Source organism: Mytilus californianus, unplaced genomic scaffold, assembly GCF_021869535.1.
Source record: "Mytilus californianus isolate M0D057914Y unplaced genomic scaffold, xbMytCali1.0.p SCAF_2, whole genome shotgun sequence".
Taxonomy (NCBI): Eukaryota; Metazoa; Mollusca; class Bivalvia; order Mytilida; family Mytilidae; genus Mytilus; species Mytilus californianus.
The window spans coordinates 53,281,163-53,303,972 of NW_026262668.1; the positions used below are offsets into that span (position 1 = coordinate 53,281,163).

At 32.5% G+C, this 22,810-nt stretch overlaps 1 protein-coding gene across 1 annotated transcript in view; it reads left to right on the plus strand.

The window, feature by feature from the left end:
* The window catches only part of LOC127728989 (contactin-like), a 30,695-nt gene that overhangs the window by 3,045 nt on the left and 4,840 nt on the right, over positions 1–22,810 (plus strand). The window contains exons 5-19 of the mRNA XM_052236564.1: positions 38–133; positions 1,040–1,270; positions 4,264–4,369; positions 5,111–5,295; positions 6,376–6,648; positions 7,001–7,294; positions 7,890–8,053; positions 9,442–9,568; positions 10,561–10,725; positions 12,827–12,973; positions 16,651–16,829; positions 18,191–18,338; positions 20,970–21,091; positions 21,684–21,870; positions 22,608–22,723. Of these exons, the coding sequence (XP_052092524.1) occupies positions 38–133; positions 1,040–1,270; positions 4,264–4,369; positions 5,111–5,295; positions 6,376–6,648; positions 7,001–7,294; positions 7,890–8,053; positions 9,442–9,568; positions 10,561–10,725; positions 12,827–12,973; positions 16,651–16,829; positions 18,191–18,338; positions 20,970–21,091; positions 21,684–21,870; positions 22,608–22,723 (2,540 nt within the window). The remainder of the gene's footprint in view (positions 1–37; positions 134–1,039; positions 1,271–4,263; positions 4,370–5,110; positions 5,296–6,375; positions 6,649–7,000; positions 7,295–7,889; positions 8,054–9,441; positions 9,569–10,560; positions 10,726–12,826; positions 12,974–16,650; positions 16,830–18,190; positions 18,339–20,969; positions 21,092–21,683; positions 21,871–22,607; positions 22,724–22,810) is intronic.

Here is a 22,810-nt window from a genome sequence, read left to right on the forward strand (position 1 = left end):
CTGCTGAGATAGAATTAGCTTCTTTTCTATCAAATAGTTTTGTCAGAGTTCAGTAATGTTGAGCCATCACCAGTAAATGCCTATAATGATGACAGAGCAGCGATAGACTGTACAGCTCCTAACTATAGACCAGGTTTGTCACTTTGCTTACACATATTTGACCGAATGAATCATATTCCATAAAAAAAGGAAAATCGGAAAATTAAAAAGAAATTTGTCCTTTTATTGAGAAACACGCACAAGCGACTTGATAATATACCTTATACTTGAAAAAAGAATAGAATATAACTTGATAAGTGAATTAGAATATGACTTGAAAAATGAATTATCATATAACTTGAAAAGTTAATTATAATATAAGTTGAAAAGTTATCTTTCTTCCTACACAGAAAATGGGTCAATGCAGTCTTCAATGAGATTTCTAACATAAAGACAGGGCGTATAACAATTGCGTATGCATGATATCAAAGAATTTTCTAAGACGAAATGTTTTGCTTCTTCTCAATTTTCTTATACTTCTGTCTATAATTTAACGTTCATCATAAGACCTATGAGATATTTATCTATTTATGAAAAAAATCATAATACGAAATTCTTTAAAAAAAGACAAGACATATTACAGCAAATCTCTCTCATGGGAGAAATTTGAAAGCAAAAAGGTGAGTAAATTATTTAAATCAAATATATATTGTTTTCTTCGCGATGGCTAGTGGAACTCATGTGCACCAGATATATTGAATATGAGATTTAATAAACGGTAACATATATGCAACTTTTAGATTAAACTTTTTATCAGCCTCATGTCTAATATGAGGCCCGATATAGGATTTGTTATAGATCCCCATCACCAACAATGGAAAAGAATAGAATAAATTGACATTTCCTTTCGTTCTCCATCTCGACTCTGATATGATTCACCGACCCATATATTGGAATTTGGACAGAGTCTTTCATTTGATATGGAAGTCACGGGATAATAAGAAATTCAATATGAAAAACGTCATGCATTTACAAGGATCTTAACTATTTTATTTTCCAGCCGTTATTTACCAGTGGTACAAGGGGAATTACCATTTTATACGTCCAGATCTTCATGCGTATATGTTTATTTCAAGGAATGGTAAATTGTATTTTTCTGTTGTGTCTACCAACGACGCCGGAAATTACCGATGCATTGTTAAACTGTCATCTAATAACGGAGCGGCCATTGGAACAAATCAGCCTCCAAGCAGGATAAGTCTGCCAATACAGCTTCGGATTCTTAATGCAGGTATATTGGCACTTTAGGAATCAATTAAAAAGTAAAATAACAAAAGTACCGAACCCCAAGGAAAATCCAAAACGGAAAGTCCTTTATCAAATGGCAAAACCAAAAGCTCAAACACATCAAACGAATGGAAAGCAACTGTTATATTCCTGACTTGGTACTTGGTAAAAGTATTTCACAAATAGAAATTAATAGTTTCCGATGCAAAATAATATGAGTTAGACATGTCTTTTTCATTTTAAGAATCATTTGGACTTTATTGACAATAAAGGTTTCGTAATTTTTAGTGTTTCAATATTTTCTTATTCCGCTAATAAGGCTATATAGTCGAAATGTCTAGTATATCCTCTCGAGAACATTCCTGGCATTTCTAAAGTTTTTTTTTCATTCGTGCGAATATCTTTTGGTTATTTGTCTCGTTAGTTCGTGGTCTCATTGACGTATAGACACATTTCAATATATAAATAAGGAGATGTGGTATGAATGCAATGATTTATGACAAAACAATTAACGATAAATAACTAATGATAGATAAAAATGACAGACAACAACAAACGACAACCACTAATTTAAAGGCTCCCAAAGTGGACAGGTACATTGGGATAGTGGTGTAACAACACAACATAAAAACACACTATAAAACTCAGTAGGAAGGGATTTTGACATATTTGGAAACAAACATGTTTAACTGCGCATTATTAATATGCGCATGTCCTAATCCATAATCCTTTAAGGGAACAGTCATTATTTATCAGCTGAGGGGGTCGGTTCATTTTAGGGGGGGTCACTACCAAAAATATCATACAGCTGGGGGGGTTGCCATCAAAAATTTTATTTGACTGGGGGGGTCACACAATGGAAGTTTTTATGTCTGACAAGCATATAAATTGTTGACGATATTGAAGTGAGTGTGCAATCTTTTGAATAATTTCTGTCATTATTAAATCTTTGGTCATGTACAGTGAGCACTAGAAGGATGCCTAATTTCTTAAGGATAGTGAATCTGATCACTCCTTATCACAGTCATTTGTTATGGTTCATTGTCCCATGAAACTATTATATTCAATATAATAGTTCCATGATTATCCATAGGACAAGTAGGATGTGAAAGTTTACAATCCGACTTATCTCAAGATTAACAACTGTATAAAACATTTGTCTGTAGTTTTGACCACAGGAAACAATGAGTTTTAAAAGTGTCTGAACATGTGTATTACAACTTTCTGAAGTGTTCAAATCATTTTGATGCGATTTCTTAGGATAGATATAGGTGTGTATATTCTAAAACCATTTGTAAATATGTATAATTATTTTATGAAATTATTTCAAAGATATCGAATAATAAAAAGAATTTTTAATGTTCAAATCGAGGGTCCTTGTTGGGCAGCATGGCATTCACACACACAAAACAATACACATCGGATTTCGTAAAACATTTTCACATTGAAATAAAATATTGAATGTTCATATAGTTATTAACCTACAAAAATATTTCTTTATCTCAAATAAATCATGTACATTTTTGATCCAGGAAGGACTAGAACCATACAATTAGTAATATTTGTAATGTGTTATTTTCAGTTGCACTTCCAAGAGTGGGATTGAAATAAAAAAATAACTATATGATGAGAAAATTAAAATCCAAGAAACATTTACAAAACTTCAAAATTTTAATAAAGACATTAAAAGAATTGAGCCATGTTTTCTCTTTTTTTTTTAATGTTTTTTCATTCACAAATAATTCTGTGTCAGACAGTAAATTTACATTTATTCATAACAGAGGGAAATTCATTATTGAAAGGTTATATATAATATTGTAGAATTATAGGTTGCATTCAAATAAATTGGAACAAAGAATTTTCTGTTTTTTTTTCTTTTTACGTCATTCCATTCATTTATAATAGCACATGCTCATGTATATAAACAAATTTGGCTAATTGTGCCTTTAAAAGCTTAACTTTTTAAGAATTAGCAGTTTCAAAATCAGGGACAATCTGTATTAAGGTATGACTTCATTCTGTTCATAAAGGTTCAAGTAAAAAGCAATATATATTTGTTTTCATTTAAATGCTTATTTTGTCCATTTTTTTCTTGCATGTGTCAGCTATTCATATTCGAAAGAAAGATAAAAACAAGAAGAAAAAACTCTATTGTATACTCAGGTTTTTCTCAAAGAAGAATACAACTGAAAAATGTTTTCTAAAATCAGTTGCATCAGCTTCAAAATAAAGAATATGGAAGGTCATGATGAAACATCAACTAAGGCAATATAATATTTACAGAATATCACTTACTAATGACTGCTAACCAGACAAAGTAAATTATCTTTATCAAATTAATTAGTTTAAGCTACTTATACATGTTATATAAAATAACAAAACTATAGTGTAGAATGTATTATGAAATATCAGTTCAAAATCAAAGAAAATGAGTACTGCAATCAAGGAAAACCCCTTTATGCCGTATTCTGTTACGGATAGTGTCAATGTCCACATACTTCTCATAGTTATTTTTCAAGTCAATGCCTGCAACTTTTTACATTGTACATGTAGCTTGCAGTCATCATCTTCTCCCAACTGTTAATCGATAGAGATTTTTGTTTGGCTGTGGGGGGTCAAACTTTTGAAACTGTGTTCTCAGGGGGGGTCATTATGTGGTTCATAAGAATCATGGGGGGGGTTGCCAACAAAACCTTTTAATGTGAAAAATTTGAACCGACCCCCTCAGCTGATTAATAATGACCATTCCCTAATCCAGAGGTTGTCGTTTGTTGCCTTTCTGCCAAGTGCATTTCGTTTTATGTTGTAGTATTAATCAGACCGTTGGTTTCTCTTCTGTTTGTTTCAGATTTGTCATCCCGTTGCCTTTTACACAAACAGTAGTGGGTTCGCGTTATATAAAGTATTTAAATGTTTACATCTTTGTTCTTTGATCTTTTTGGATAGTTGTCTCATTGGCAATCAAACAACCTGAATTCATTTTTATTTTACTTTTAGCTGCATCTATTTGGGGACCAGAAATTGCTAACGATTTTCCAGCAGTGTTCCCAACTACTCCGAAGCGTGGACAGAATGTTCATCTGGAGTGTTTAGCGTATGGATCGTATGTATGAACTGCCATTAATATAATAATGTACTTAGATTTAAAGATTTTGCTTTAATTGCCAAACAGACATTTTAAATCTCTATAAATTAAAATTTTGATGTCAAAAAGTAGGTAACCATGTCACTTTTTAAAGATGGGAACAATACAAGCTATATTTTTAGTTTTACATAGATTATAATTGTGGATAATGTCCTTACATAAAAAAAACAAAATAGCAAAGAGACAATCAAATATCATAAGTCAAACAGAATAAGCAGCACCATTACCTGAAGAAAATAAGTAGAAAAGACAAAAATAATTCACAAAACGTTTCATAGATAAATTTTACAGAATGAGCAACATGAAACTCACTAAAACAATTAGTGTAATCAGATGTTCTCAAAATGTAAGCAGTTTCGGTCCGGTCGTTTTATTCAGGATATGTAAACATCGGAAATATGTAAGCCATGCTCGAATACGCAACTGTGGCTACGAAAAATGCAACATATCCGAAGTCATGTGTGATAAAGATGCACCGTGACGTTCAACCAGATGGGGTCTATATAAGAAAAAACACACGGTTTTTGTTGCAGTAGTTTTAAACTAATTCTTGTTATGAATACAATTGTTAATAGATTATTTTGATTAAAAATTGATAGATATTTCACTGTGGAATATCTTTAAACCTTCACAATGGCATTTTATCTTCTTCAAGAGCTAACCATTATAACTCTCTCTACTATAAATTTTCTTCCCAAGAATGCCGATATCCTATTACTGGACACGCAATGGGCTACCCATGCCACCAGACGCCTACATGGAGGATCACAACAGGGTGTTAGTTATACCAACAGCTAAGGTAGAGGATAGCGGAAATTATACATGTCACGTGACAAGGCAAAATGTACATGGTGATTTCAAGCATTTTTATCTCTCTGTAGAAGGTGAATAGAACAATTAGTAACTTTCATTTTTAGACTTGTCGAAAAGTGAAAAGTTTGAGCAGGAAACTAGGTGAATGTGTTACAGCTTGTAAAGGGTTTATTGTAACCTATTAATATTTTTATTTGTAGTAGCTTAATGTCGTATAATTCAATATCTCTTGCTATTCAGCCGAAAGTATATGTTTCACGTTATTCAACTGTTTCGGTTCATATATATCATTGGCTTTCAAATATTCGGCTTTGAGCGTTCTGATGAAGGTAAATCCAGAAAACTGCGTCGGACGAATGACATTTATAAAGTAGTGTTCTGTTTTTTATAGCACTGGGTTGGGCTATCAGTCTGCGGGGGCATCATCAGCTCAGTAGCCAGTACTTCGTTCTTGACATAACTTTTAACGAACCTTTCTTTAATTGATCGTTGATAAATTTATAAATACTCAAGAAACTACGGTTTCAACTCCTGCAGACAAAGTTAACCTTGAAAGGATTTTTAGCTCCTTTTTGATCATATAGCGTTTCAGCTGTTACGGTTCTTATACATCCTTGGATTTTAAATATTCGACTTTGAGCGTTCCTTATGAAGATAAATACAAAAAAGTTCTCCGGAAGCATGAAATTTTTAAAGTGTTGTTGTCATTTTACCATATCAATTGGCTTTTTCATGTAGAATGTTTGTTACATTTGGGTGGTAATGTGTTTAGATTTACATGATTAATTCCATCTTTAACTTTATTCTCCTCTGTTTTTAATCGATTGTTTTAATGATTATTATCATGATACAATCATATATTTTACTGGTTATGGAGCGCAGATCTTTCAAGGTGTTCTGTGAAATAATAAATCCGTGTTCCAATTTTAAGGAAATTTTAAAAAGCTGTGGGGTTCTTTCTACTTTTTGCAATTCTCGTGAAAAAACTATAACGTGTTTTTGCTAAGTTGTGGCAGCGGTCACTAAAATTGTCAATTTATCATCATCATACATGTAGCCGAATGAATACGCATTACTGTACAGTATGTCGATGCATGTAGTACATTTAATAGCGCAATTCAAAATTAAACTATCTTGTTTTCAATTTGTAGCGGAACCGTTTTTCCTGTTTTCACTCAAAGACCAGCACATCGATCAAGGAAGCCAACTAACATGGCACTGTGCTGCACGTGGAATACCTGCTCCAACATACTTCTGGTTGAAAAATGGCGTCAGACTGCATACAATTGAAGGGGATATAACTGTTAGTAATAATGTTCTTGTTATTCACAATGCTGATCCTGCCCGTCATAATGGAATGTATCAATGTGGAGCAGAAAATAAACACGGAATAAGTCACACAGAAGGACAATTACGTGTTCTAGGTAATAAAAATCCCTCTTTAAGACTTTCTATAGAATTTTATAATTCTTATTTTTGAGATACGACTTTTTTCTTTTCATTTTCTGTCTATTTCTAGCTTACAAGATTTAAAATCATTTTAATGTCAAAATTTCAAAATTGTCAAAACAGAATTCAGGACAATGATTGTAATTGTTGTTATCTTTACCAATTTTCATTTTTGTTGATTTTTGTAAAGGTACTCAGTAGAAATTTGATGTAAAGTTCAAATACATAGTTTATAATTAGACATTTTAAGTACTTCATCTGAGATACATAATAGATTTCGAGGATTTACTCTTTTGAGTACAAAATGAATATTTCTACTAACCACAGGTTTTAAACCCACTTTTATAAAACGCCCAGTAGAAGAAGTGGTGTATGGTGCTCTCGGCGGCAATGCTTCATTTACATGTCAACCCGAGGCAGCTCCGTTTCCAATATTCAAGTGGTTGAAAAATGGTGCTGAAATAAATTTAGTTCCGGGAGACACATCCTCCAGGATAATGATGCTAACTAATGGAAACCTGTTGATAACTGAAATAAACACTCTTGATGCAGGTTACTATACATGCGTAGTTGAAAATAGTTTTGGAATAGCCAGCAACGCAGGACAGTTGGTAATCACAAGTAAGTCCATTTTTAAAGAAAATCTTTGATTTTGGTATATCATTATTATTAACTTTACAAAAAAAGAGACGGAAGATCTAAGGTGACATTCCAAACTCATAAGTCGAAGAGAAGGTGTCAACGCCATTTCTAAAAAAAAAATTAGAAAAGTGGCTATAAGACAAACAAGTCCTCAAAACAGTACAGAGAAGACTAAAATCTCAGCAACGCTAACCCCACAAAATTCAAGGGGTGATATCAGGTGCTCTGAAAGGGTTAGCAGATCTTGATCCAAAAAATCTACATTGTTTCTGAATAGTTATTGGTATTTGGATCTTTCAAATGCATATATATATATATAGGCACATTTGTCACTCATTAAGGCACATATATGATATGTGTATACTTATATTGAAAGATATCCAACGACGAAGAATAAAATATCATTATAACTTTTTTGCAATTTGTTTCATTTTAGGTCTATACAATTACTGCTTTTGAAAAATATGTTGCGATGTATTGACCATAAACAGTGTCTTCTTATTCCGATTGGTGTAATATTTTAATTAAATAAATGCTTATCACCTTTTGAGATTTTGTTTTCTTTCTTATGCAGGCAGAACAGTGATTAGTGTAAGGCCTCAACCTGTAACAGCTTCTCTAAATGAAACTGCTTTTATCAGATGTCAGGCAACAGTTGAACAAAATATAGATCTTGTTTATGGTTGGAATTTTAATGGGCATCAAATTGATGTCGATAACGACATTCACTTTACATTAGTATGTAGTACTGGAGATACATTTTACATAAAATTACCATGACTAGTTAAACATCTATTTCCTTTTTGTGTGTGTACAAGCTTGAAGCATGTGCTTATTTTATATTTAAAACTGTAACTGATAAGGGAGTTGTAGGTATATACGAAACGTCATGCAGCAGTGGCATCGACCCAGTGGATGTAAATACTAATCAAATATATCAAGTGTATAATTTGGTACGCCAGACGAGCGTTTCATACTACATACGACTCATTAATGGTGCTCGAATCAAAACAGTTGAATGGTAAACCGAAATTTCGTAAAAAAATCACATCATTTCGAAAGCGCGACCAAAATATGCTCGCTATTACATGGAGCTAGCTAAATAAGTTACAGCTGTTGAATACTGCCGCTAAATGGGAAAAAATCCGAACTAGTACTCCTACCAGGTTTCATGATATGTTATAAAATGTAATTGAATTCATATTTTTGAGAGACCAGTACATATTTAGAATTGTTCAGTAAAGTCAGTTTCATATTCTAGCAAATCTTAACATTTGTGTGAAATGTACACGATATAGGATATAGCAAGAGGAACGCCGCTGTCCAAGAAAGGAAATGTTGTATTGCAAGGTTCAAATCCTTCTTTGTTGTATTTTTTAGTTTAGTTTAAGATGTATAGTCAGGCCTAAAAAGTGCACAATATTTCTTTTTATTCTATTCAAACATACACTACCATACTTTATCGTTGTTCCCATTGTCTATATCACTCTGCTCAGCTCTTCATAAAATTGCTTTGTGACGTCAAATACGTTAACCCGGCCTAAATAACTTTGATCCGGACATATCATCGACGTCATAATAAATGAACCGACGTTGATAAGTTTGACCCAAACATATCAAGTCATCTTCTGATTTGCTGGTGAAGCAAAGAAAAACCCTCATTTCTGTCATGCAAAATACACAAATACAATCCGATAAATTGATTATCAGATTTTTATCATATTCATATTGTAAAATATCAGCTTCTCGACATAATATTAAGCCTTTTTTTAACAAAAAGCTTCATATTGTGACTCGCAGCTGATATTTTACAATATCAATATGCAGACAACCTGATAATCGGTACTTATCTAATGGAAGAAAAGAATTGTTTATTTATCTGGTTGTTGAAATATTGCCAAAATCGGCGGATTTTTCATTTTTTAAGAAATTGTGTTTCAGGTCTGAAATCAATATAACTAGCTATTTTTCTAATGTGTTTGTATAAGTATGAGTTCGGAGTAGTTGTCACTTAGTCCCATTATCCTTCTTTTCATACTAGTTTGATTGCACAAGTCCACACATATATTTCAAGTTAAAGCACCCGAAGATTATTATGTATATCTTAAATTGTTAAATTTTAACAGGGCACATCATATATGCTGTCAGGTTTGTTTGTAAGAATGGCACAACACAAGCATGCTGGATACTATGAATGTGTAGCTAAAACTCCAATGGACACAGACAAAGCAGGCACAACATTGACTGTCATCGGTGAGAACCTTTTGTGTATTTAAATTTAGATAAGAATAACCTCAGGTTAAGACAGTTAACTGGTTAATAAGCTGCACCATTAAAACAAAATCTGGCATAAATTCAAAAAAATAATAACTTCACAGCGTTGCTCAAATGAACTCCATTTTGATCCATACCTCTTTTGACTAAGGCGAGAGCAAATAGCTGCAGACTGTAATAACTTATTATGAGAATACCCTGTTTTGCGCACTTATTGTTTATAATACCATTGATTAGTACCGCTGATATGATACGATATGTCCAATTGTAGATGCTTCGGTACATGCATGGATTGAATGATTCACTCTTATAATTCATGTTTTAGGGTATAGTTATGCATATAATGCATCTAAACTAAGGTCAGGAAATGATGACTTACATTTGTTTGGCGGTTCCATTTAGAAAATTGCTGTTTGATACCTAGTTCCGTTTTTACCTTTTGCATTTATATCACCAGATAACCTGTGTTGGAAAGCCTTACTTACTCTTAAGTGTTGATTTTTTTCTTGTTTGTCAATCAGAGTTATCGGACTTTTAACAGTCATATTATACTTCAATGGTATGCATGGTTTTTCATTTGCCGTTTTATTTGCTTCAAATTATATGACTTCTTAATATCCCATTTTATTTTGCACCAATTTCAGTTTGCACAATAAGAGCCGTATCATAACACTCTTGGCGCAGCTGCTTATTTTATATTGTATGTCTTTAATCCCTTTGGTATATTTCGCCTCTCTTGTTGTTCTAAGTATCTTCCAATTATGTGTGATCAAATGAACATAATTTGTATAGAAAGAAGTGTATCTATTAAACAAGGAAAATTTTCCTGTAAGGATTAACGGTAAAATGCTCTTTTTTGTTATGAGCAGATAGTTACTAGAGACTAATGTTGTTTGATACAAAAAAATAGAAAAAAATGTCAAAAATGTCAAAAATAAATGCAAAGAATTATTACTCTGTACGTATTTTAGGTCCACCTGGAGAAATTGCATACGTGTATGTGGAAACTGGTACAATAACAGCAACTTCTGCACGCCTTGGTTGGGTTCTAGGATATCGATATCAAAATCCAGTATTATATTATGTAGTTGAGAATGCTAACGAACCTTATACAAACTGGACAGTTTTTATACCAAGTAAGCACTTCAATTTTTTTTTTCTTTATTTCAGAATGTCCAAATTTCAAAAAGAAGAATTTCAAGATGTAATTAAGGTAGATGGGGTGTCTAAATTATAATCCATAGAATTTTTTAATAATTTGCCAAAATGTAGTTTATACCATGCTTTTTTAAAAAGAATAATAAAAAGAATGGGTCACGGGCCTTGTTTTCACGCTACAGGTTGTGCAAAATTGACAGATTTTATATAGATTATGCATGGAAAACCCAATTTTCTGCCATAAAATGAAAACTACACCATAGAATTTTGAGATAAAATATGAGAAGATAGCTCTAAAAGTATGATTTCAGATAAGAAAAAGAAAAAATGGGGTCACCGGACCCGTTTTCTTGCTACATAATAAAATAGGTAAATTCCTAACACATTCTATAGTAAAAGTAACTTTATGTGAATTATCTGCCCTTACATTTGAGTTGCCTCCCCTTATGTGGCAAAGTTGGAAAATATAGAATCAAACAAAAGTATTCTGTTTTTTTGTAAAATACAACCATAAATATGATAAAATATGTCATTTTCTATATTGAAATGAAAATTCTTACACATGAATTACCTACTACTCTCAAAATTTGCACCTTTTATTATAGATCTAGTCCGATTGTTTTCTGGTATTTCAAAATCCAAGATGGAGGAAGACACCCTATCTACCTTAAGATATATAATACAATGATATTGTTAATGCATCTGAAAATAACACTTTGTAAATATCATGTGACCGAAGCGCTTTTCTGGATTTACCTTCATTATAAAACCAAAAATTAAAATAGGTATTGAGATCGTTGTAATATTCTGTTTGCCTGCATTATTTGCCATTTTTAAAATGCAAAAGCAAGATAATCGCATGATAAAAATTATTTCAATGTATAGATAAGGATTTGTGATATATTAAGGCGACAGTAGTTTACCGATGTTCAAATTTAACAAATAAATTAGGAAGAGACAAATGAAGGTAACAAACAAAAACTGAGGGAATTGTATGAATTCTAAAAGGAGCGAGATCGTTGAAAGTGTCTCCTGCTATGTATGTATCACCCGCCATACGAATTTACAATCACTCAAAATGTCAGAATCGGGAATATGACATTATCGGTAAAATTGCAGATCAGACGACTATACTGGTTTTTATTTGCAAAATTATAAATTATTCTTAAAAATAAGGATGTTCTTGTCCCAGGCAGAAAACCCTGGCCGTGTTAGGCGCAATCTTTGGAAGTTTTGGTCCTCGGTGCTCTTCGGCTTTGTACTTGTTTTGGCTTTCAAGCTTTTTTCATCTGAGCGTCACTGGATGGTCTTGTGTGGACGAGACGCACGTCTGGCGTATTGAATTTTAAGCCTAGTACCTTTTGTTAGCTATTATTCGTGTGTTTCTTTGTCCTATAGGTTCTCCCATTTATTTGTATTGTGGTCTAGTCATGTGATGTTGTCATTTTGGTGTTGTGTTTGACGTTGCCATTAAAGCGGGAGGTTTGGCATGCCACAAAACCAGGTTCAACCCACCATTTTTTTCTTAAAATGTCCTGTACCAAGTCAGGAAAATGGCCATTGTTATATTATAGTTCGTTTCTGTGTGTGTTACATTTTAATGTTGTGTTTTTGTTGTGTCGTTGTTCTCCTCTTATATTTGATGCGTTTCCCTCAGTTTTAGTTTGTAACCTGGATTTGTTTTTATCTCTATCGATTTATGAGTTTCGAACAGCGGTATACTACTGTTGCCTTTATTTTTTAAAGATCTAAGACCGTGAAAATGTGTTGCCAGTGAGATGAGACACCGACACATCGTATCGGTCAACACATTCCTAACGGTGACCATGAAACTTATGTAGTGTCGATTTCAGTCGTTCTTCTTCATAACTCTGTTGGCAGCTTTTGTGAAAGGAGCACACCCTGTTAATATATAAATATAAAATGATTATCCGACAAATATATAGATACAAAACCATCAATGTGAGTGTAGACATTTTCAAATTTACTGCTTTTATTAACACATAAAGACACGTACCGCCAAATTAATTTATAAATGTCTGTCATAGGCTTAAAGTTGAAAATATGCATGTATTTAAGATCTACCGGAAGCTAATGTAATCATTCCGATAGAAGATAACAGCAAAAGACTTTATCAATTGACTGGACTTAATCCTGGAGTTCCTTATAAATTCAGAGTAAGAGCCGCCAATGCTTTCGGTATCGGACCTATAAGTAGACCATCAGGTATGCGTAACTAATATTTGGCTCTCTTTGTATGTGTGTGTGTGTGTGTGTTTGTTTAATTTGTTAAGATAAATTGATATAGTATATCCATAATAGGAGTGTGAGCTCTTTTGCACTCACATTGTCCTTTCGTTCGTACAACAAATATTTTCGTCACATTTTCCTCAGAAACTTTTAAAAATTATTGATCAGCAGCTTGACAGTGATAAGTTGTAATGTGTGATAACTTTTAAAGGATCCGTCAGATATTTACTTTCTGTTTGCTGATACTTTCAATTTCCAATATGTTGTATGAACATAAAGTTTTCGTCACATATTTCGACAATACGACTGAACATAATCACTTCATATTAATTCAGCAACACAACAGTGATGAATTGTAACGAGTTGACCCTTTTGGATCTGTCAGACACCTTCTTCCTGTTTTCTGGTACTAGCATTTACAAGGTGGTCAAGCTTAGCATGACAACGCGTGCATTCTTGATAAATTTATATTGGCATACGAGACATGTATTTATGATTTTGTATTATAAATCTAAACATAACATATAGTGTTTATGTTTAAAATAGCTCAGTGAAACGTGATTATACATACATGTTTTGTTTTAAAAGAGGGACGAAAGATACCAGAGGGACAGTCAAACTCATAGATCGAAAACAAACTGACAACGCAATGGCAAACAAAAAAAAGGCAAACAGACAAATAAGAGTACAGATGACACAACATAGAAAACTAAAGAATATGCAACACGAACCCTACCAAAAACTGTGATTATTGACACAAAATTGAAATTCAATTCAAGGTGATAATTTACAATGCAAAATATAAATTAATCAATTAATAATAGAAAACATTTGTCTCATAAACGTAAAGCCAAATATCTGTAGGTTTTTTGAGGGGTAATGTTTTATGTGAGTGTATGTTTGTGAGTGAGGAAAGGGTATTCTTATTTTCGAAATGTTTAGAAGGTTTATTCCAAATCATGGATTTGAATTTAAGTGTTAGAGTTAAGTAAAAAGAAAATATTGAACATGGCTTTATCTGCTCGTCACACTTTATTCTAGTTTAAACATATTTTTCTTATGATACCGAAAAAAAGAACGAAATAATCTATTTCATCATGAAAAGCTTAACCCTTGTCAGCCATCGAGATGCTAAAGGAAGAGAACATTTTATATCCCTCCAGAAAAGCTTAACCTTGTCAGTCATTTATAATCTAGAGAAAGAAAACATGTTATAACCTAGCTAGCGAGCTCAGACCCTATTAACGAGTGAGATGATAAAGAATATTGTCATGATATGATCCGGATGGAAAAAAAATAAAATATTTCAAATAAAATCGTTCATTTTTCCTTTACCAATGTTTGTGTTTGAAGTAACAGTTACATGTACTGTAGCCGTCGTCAAGAGTTCTATGATATCGACGTCACACTTTTAATACGTAAAGAATTCCGAAACCTCTGGAGGGTTTTCAACGTTAACCAAACTCGCACAAATGCTTACATTAAAGATAATTAATGGATCTCAATCAATTTTCATAGGATCTTCATTACAATTATAGTTGGCGCTTAATATTATCATGTTCTGGTCAGTTTGATTTTTTACGGATTTCCCATAATTATGAAAAATAAAATGTAAAATTTCTGAGGATTCGATTTATTTATATAAGTTCGTGGCTTATTCAGCATTTAGAAGCTGCCATGCAGCTATGTCATTATTTCACAAATGTGAGCTTTTCTAATCACTTGGCCTCCGTCGTCTGTTGTCGTCCGTTAAGTTTTAGAAAAGGTTCACTTCTGAAACTACTGAGCCAAATAATTCCAAACTGTGCCACAATTATCATTGGGGTATCTTGTTTCAAAGATGTGTCCGCTGACCACGCTTGCCAAACAGCACGGCAAACATACTTAAAAATAGAATATGGGATAAAATGCAAGTTTTGTCTTTAATCTTGAAAACCGCTATAAATCTTACAGGGCAAAAATGTTCAAAATGTTGATATCTACCTATTGTTCATTATATTAAAACCGTATTTTTATAGGTGAAATTGCCCTTTATTGGCGAATTTTACCCTTTTTTCATGTTTGCCTATTATTTTGTAACCTATAATCGATAGAGAGAAACTTGAAATACTAAAGTTGATCAGCAAGACAAGATCTACAAATAACTTAAAAGGCCGAAATTGTCGGACGACTCCTTATTGGAGTTCACTCTTTAATGACAGTTTATATCCATTTTAGTTGGGGTTTTTTTTGCCTATTATCTTGAAAACCATAATAGATAGATAGTTAGACACTTTAAATATCAAAAATGATCAACAAGATAAGATATTCAAATAAGTCAAATAACCATAATCGTCTGATGACTGCTTTTAGAGTTATTGCTCTTTAATGACGATGTTAACCCATGTTTAGTGTTTTTGCTTAATATCTTGAAAACTATAATAGATAGATGGACACTTTAAATAGCAAAATATCAACAAGAAAGGATCTATAAATGAGTCAAATGGGCGAAATCGTCGGTCGACTCTTTATTGGAGTTCTTTCTCTTTAATGATAATTTTTAACTTTTTGTGTTTTTTGCAAAAACTATAGAAGGTAGATAGAAACTGTAAACAGAAAAAAATATCAGCAATACAAGTTCAACAAAAAAAAAGAGATTTAGTCATGAATAGCATTTTAATCTGCAATGTTGAAGAGTGGTCATTAATGCAGATGCACATAGACCTGTGTTAGCGACACATGCTCTTCAGTGCCTGTAGTTTAAAGTGAAAGTGAGTACAAAATAAATTCTATCACACCCCAATCTGCTCGCTAAATGTGGTGAGGGTATATTAATCATAGAAATTGTGGTCATAAGTTCCACTTACCAGTTACAATGTATTATCTACTTGATTTTCTTTAAAGTCATATAAAACGAGTTTCTTGTAAATTAAATGTTATCAAAATTATTGAATCAATGCATGCATTTTCTTTGGTTACATCTTCTGACATCAGACTCGGACTTCTCTTGAACTGAATTTTAATGTGCGTATTGTTATGCGTTTACTTTTCTACATTGACTAGAGGTATAGGGGGAGGGTTGAGCTTGCGCTGTGCAGTGGCCGAAGTTCTAACGAGAGGTCTCGTCGTTAAAGTCGCTGCATACGGGAAAATGTTGACAAATTAGTGCACAGGAAAACAATGATTCAATAGCAGTACATTTATAAATATTTTGAAAATATAATGGATTTTCTTTAACAAGTAACTTTACTTACACTGGTTTTATAGTAAAACTTAGCCATTCAAGTATATAAAACATATTCAACTTTTTTTTTAATTTGAAGTGTAATATGACTTTAAACTTTCATACATTCTTCGGTAACCGTGGTTCGCCTTTTGTTTTATTTCTTTTTTTTTTATCTGAATGGTATTTTAGAATGTCAATTGCGAGCTATGGACTTAACCATATCTGCTAAAAATTACAAATGGGGGTATGATTTTGTATTTGCAAGGCCTCTTATATAACTAAATAAATTTCAATGTAACATTCCAAAAATCTTTATTACATAGCATCAGTATGTACCGAATAATTACGGGCTGTCTATTTATCACATTTATTGTTTTTTTCTATCTGGTAATGGTATTAAGTTCTTTTTTCTCTTAAAATAGAAAAAAATGTTTTATGTTATTGTTAGTTATTTATCGAACCCTGATGGCACCGCCACCTAAAGCACCTGACAATGTCGGAGGTGGTGGTGGGATGGTAGCTGACTTGACGATAAGCTGGGATACACTTCCACCTTTGCACCAGGGTGGACCAGGAATTGGCTATTATGTTTACTGGAGATTAAAAGGAGGAGACACATGGTCAAAGGTAACTTTTTATAACCAAAAAGAAAAAAAATAACTGTTTATTAATTAGATATAAGAAGATGTGGTATGAGTGCCAATGAGACAACTCTCCATCCAAGTCACAATTTATAAAAGTAAACCATTATAGGTAAAAGTACGGTCTTTAACACGGAGCCTTGGCTCACACCGAACAGCAAGCTATAAAGGGCCCCAAACATTACTAGTGTAAAACCATTCAAACGGGAAAACCAACGGTCTAATCTATATAAAAAACGAGAAACACTTATGAACCACATCAACAAACGACAACTACTGAACATCAAATTCCTGACTTAGGACAGGTGCAATCTATTGCAGCGGGTTTAAACGTTTTAATACCTATTTAAAGTTATTCATAATACATATTACTGTTTTGACCTGTAACTATTTGTATTTCACTAAACGTAAAGGTTGTATACCGATGTTTATTTCAAGTCGAACAAGTTAACAAGTTTGGACTTCAAACAAATAATGATAAGAATGATAATTAGTGGAATCGAATTGAAGTAAGTCCAGGGCGTCGAGAAAATTATCATTTTGTGCTATTCGTTGATCATCTAATTCCGAAGTCCCATTTCATGGTAAATGTCCAATCATCAAGGAACATGACAAAACAAGCATCAGTGTCAAGATGTTTGATTACATAATTGTTTGATTTTTTTTTATTATGCTCTTGTGAAAATGGTGTTATAAACTTCCTGTTCTAAACAATAATGCATTTTTTATTATTTGACGCTACCAATCTTAAAAATTATTGCACTGGTTAATGAACTACGTAAAAAAGTGAGGTGAAATAATTTAGCTGCGTCGGATAGAAATCGACCTATGTAAATGAATATCAATACATCTGTTAACCTATTTCGGGTTGAAAAATTCTCGATGCAAAGTCTGTAACTGTTGATATAAGAACCTACAAAACAGGCCAAAATTCATCTTTTAGTTCGTATTTGAATGTTCCAAAATCAAATACAGTCTTTTATATGTACATGTATACGTGAACTTGAACAAGGTCGATTTCTATCCGACCAGCTCATATAATAATAATTATAATGATAGTCTGGTCATGAAGACCAAAGAATGATTGCCACTGATACAACTATCACAGAGTCCAAATAACGAGGATGTCAACAACTATATGTTTCAGTACGAACTGCAACAATGTGCAAAATCTATAAAATATAGTCAGCTATAAAAGTAACATTAGCTTTCTTTATTTCGGTTTGCAATAGTAAGAGATCTAGAGTTAAGATAAACATATTTATTAGCAGATGTAGTCTTAAATACTGAATTTGAATGCCGTTCTATTCTATACGTGTATAAGGTTCAATTAAATTACGTTTTCAGGAGGCTGTAAATGGGAATGTGGGAGTGTTTGTTACACAAATTGGAGTGAACAACTATTATCTACAGTATGATGTCAAGGTTCAACCGTTCAACAATTTAGGAGGAGGACCCAATTCAACTATATCTACTATTTACTCTGCAGAAGATTGTAAATATTTACATTTTATATGATACTATCCTCAATATGCATGCATTGTATATGTATATATTTACAGTAGGTGTTCACAATATTCAAATGCTTACCGTTATTGGCTTAAAGACGACACATTTGACCTCTGCTGGTGGACTATCAGTCCCGATGGTATCATCAGCTCAGTAGTCAGATACATGATTTGTAATAAACCTTTCTAAAATTGTCCGTCAATAAATTTTGAAAAAATCGTTAGAAACTAAGGTTCCAACTCCCTCAGGCAAAGTTGACCTCAGATGGATTTGGCTATTTTCTAGGTACTATTTGGTTATATAGCTCTTCAAAATCTAGGTTCTTATACATCCTTGGCTTTCAAATATTCGTCTTTGGGCGTTCCTGATGAAGATAAATGCAGAAAAACGCTTCGGACGCATGAAATTTATAACGTGTTGTTTTCATTTTTACAGCACTGGGTCGATACCTCTGCTGGTGGACTATCAGTCCCCGAGGGTATCATCAGCTCAGTAGTCAGTACTTCGGTACTGAATGATTTGTAACAAACCTTTCTAAAATTGTCCGTCAATAAATTTTGAAATTGTTAGGACTAAGGTTCCAACTCCCGTAGGCAAAGTTGACCTTAGATGGATTTGGCTATTTTTTATGTCCTGTTTGGTTATACAGGTCTTCAACATCTAGGTTCTTGTACATCCTTGGCTTTCAAATATTCGGCCTTGATCGTTCCTGATGAAGGTAAATCCAGAAAAGGGCTTCGGACGCATGAAATTTATAACGTGTTGTTTTCCTTTTTGAATCCGTCATATTCTTCCATTTCGTATGAAAACAACTCATATCATAAAAATATATAACAATGTTTATTATATACGTGTACAATAAAGATTGAAATCTGATAAATATTTTACGAGCTATCTACTTTAAAAAAAAAAGTCATATTCCTATACCAGTTGCAGCTATATGCCATGTATGCCGTATCATAATCGATTTCACGTGGAATGAAATTGCTTTTATCTCGCTGGACAATTTTTGCCGAAGCTTTGTCTTTAAAATTTAACTAATTTCACTTTCAGATTCAAAATGTGAATAGCATATATTGTGTTATTTCAAAAATCCAAATACAATTGAAAACTGTGTATTAGAAAATGTATACAAAATGAAACCAAGTGATCATTTATTTTTAGTAAGAATCGCTTCCGTACTTCATGTAAAATGTAATTGTCACTTGCTTTCATTTTGTATAAATTTTCGAAGGACAGCCTTTAATTCTCTATTATAATTTTATACGAAAACAGCTGTTCTTGTTCCACACAGCTAGTGATTTTATATGTTCTTATTTCATTTCATTGATTGATTGATTGTTGGTTGCTTAATATCCAGTATATTTCATTTCATCATTTATCTATATATTGATTGTTAGCCGTGAATTATTTGTATAGAAATTTTATAGCATTTGATTATGTGATATGTTTCATCATGTTCATATGACACATGCACCTCTTCTTAAAATGGTAAATTTAAAACATACAAACAAATTTAATAATTGAACGTAACGTTTTTGGCGAGATTGTTTTTTTTTTCATCGTCTCGTTTATTATTATTTTTTATTGGGGAAATGTGCAACTTACAAACATTACTCTTTAAAAACTCAAAGAGACCAGGCAATCTCTCGTTTAAGTGTTTTAACCTCATGCATAGTTTGGTATTGGACAGTTTCTTTCATCTTAAACAAAGTAAACGGACAATGGATGATATTTTTGTTCAAGCATATTGTTTTTCTTAAATTGTTTAACATTTCACAGCGGTATAACATGTTACTTTAATAATTCTTCCCTTATTTTGTTGATTTTGTATCTACATTGTATCATAGATCAAATTTATTTGTTCAGTGTATGTTCACTGGTGTTAATATGTCTTTTGATTGAGTTAAGCCATTTCAATTGATATTTTATAGTGTGTCTTTCTATGTTGTGATGTTTCACATTTGTTTCAGATAAGGGTGAAGGTTTTGTACCATTAAAAGGTTTAAACCCGCTGCAATTGTTTGCACCTGTCCTAAGTCAGGAATCTGATGTTCAGTAGTTGTCGTTTGTTGATGTGGTTCATAAGTGTTTCTCGTTTCTCGTTTTTTATATAGATTAGACCGTTTGTTTTCCCGTTTGAATGGTTTTACACAGTAATTTTTGGGGTCCTTTATAGCTTGCTGTTCGGTGTGAGCCAAGGCTCCGTGTTGAAGACCGCACTTTGACCTATAATGGTTTACTTTTATAAATTTTGACTTGGATGGAGAGTTGTCTCATTTGCACTCATACCACATCTTCTTATATCTATGTAGACATCTTCAAATTCATCTTATAAAATTTATATTAAATAGATAACACAAGGTAGTTATTGTTATACCATATATTTCAAATTTAATGTTCCTGTGTACACTATTATTTGTCACAAAACAAACTTTACTCATATGAAGAGCCTTGGGAGTAGCTTTCGTATATGTAGACACCTCAGACTTAATTGATTATTTTTCTCATTACATTAAATGATAAGAAATGTCAAAAAGGTTAATTTGGGAAAATATCAGACAAGCGATAACGACAGGGGTCTAATTGAAAGTTAAACAATATTTTGTTTTCATAGTGCCTATCGTAACAGTAACGGGTATCAACGCTTATAGATATAATGCAACTGCAATTTTGGTAACATGGGATTCAGTTAATAACACCCGAGAGGTAATGAAAGGGAAAATCATGGGATATCAAGTAAGTACACAACGTTAAGTTAAAGGGTATTTTCGCATAAAAACCTATATTGAGGCGCAAAAGGTACGAAAATGCGAGAAGAAATTCTACAGGACAAGTTAACGCTGAAATAGAAATACAAGAAAAAATAAAAATATGAACATTCACACAGATATCTTAAGCAAGAGCAAATATTCATAATATACTGTTAAAAAAAGATATAATTGGTTTGCTGACAGCTAAATTTAAAAATGACAACGAAGCAATCTGAATCGATCAATTTATCGGTAAATGCCTGCTAGCAGCAAACTAGAAAAACAGTATTTTGATTGAAAGTTCAAGAATGGTGTTTAGAACTTGTATTAGTATTATTGGTCAAGTACTAAAATTAAAGGTTTAATGTGAATATTTCCTCTGATTACCTATTTATAGATTAAAACATAAAAAACATACAATATTTTTTTTTTCAAATCCAAGCACCATAATTATAAATATTTAGCAGCGATAGATCTTCTTAATGGCAATGAGACATATCAACAATAACGCACGTATTATAACATTAGAAAAGTCATAATCCTAATAGTTAAGCGAAAAAATCTTTGGTGTTCTTCAGGTAAATTATTGGGAACGAAGCGATCCTGATCCAATTGTTGATTCTATAAGTTGGAGAACACTAGACACGTATGGACTTTGTATTGGACTGTTACCAAACACATGGTATGAGTACGATGTACAAGTTTTCAATTCAGCAGGAGTTAATTCCAGAGGAGAAGTATACTTTCAAAGAACAACACTAAACGGTGAAAATGGGGAATTTTGTTTTATGAAAATGTTAGGAAATGGCATCACGTATGTGAAACCATCCATGTTCTATCAATAGTAATATATAAGCCTTAAAAAACAGAACTTACTTTCTAAATGTACAACAAACTTGAAAGTTTGGATATCTATACAAAAAAACTGAGACAATATGAACCATATGCATGGCCAAAGAGTTAAAATGATATAAATATATGGAGATGTGGTATGGTTGCCAATCAGACAACTATCCAATAGGGACCAAAGAACAAGGATGTAAACATCTATAGCTTACCATAGGGCCTTCAACAATGAGCAAAACTCATATCGTATAGTAAGCCATAAAAAGACACGACAAATTGTGAAACAATTCAAAAGGGAAACACACGACCTGTTTTAAAATGATTAAAAATTAAACCACAAATGTATACATTGAAGAATTGAATTATAAGCATTATTACAGCTCTAACATTTATAACTTGAAAATTTGTAATCAAACTGTATAAATCAATGCATGCCAATACCAGAAAAAACTGCCCACTGGATAGATAAAATTCTCTGGGACTGATATATGTATATATAAATAAGAAGATGTGGTATGAGTGCCAATGAGACAACTCTCCATCCAAGTCACAATGTCTACCAACAGCGTACTTTGCAAAGCACTGATACAAAGCTTTCATTTTTCAATTTTAGATTTATAGTCATTATCTTTACTTTTAATTGAAACTTTTTATAGCCCCATTATCATACCCAACGGAAGTAGCTGTTGCTTCACATGGATCTGATAGTGTGGCGGTATCGTGGAGAGGTATTTTGATAGGACCCGAAGAGGAATCTCTCACAGGATACATAGTAAGTTGCTAAATTAATCGGATATTTTCTATCCAAAGCAATTATGATTTAACATTGCTGACGTTATTACAATTTAATTTTTTTTAT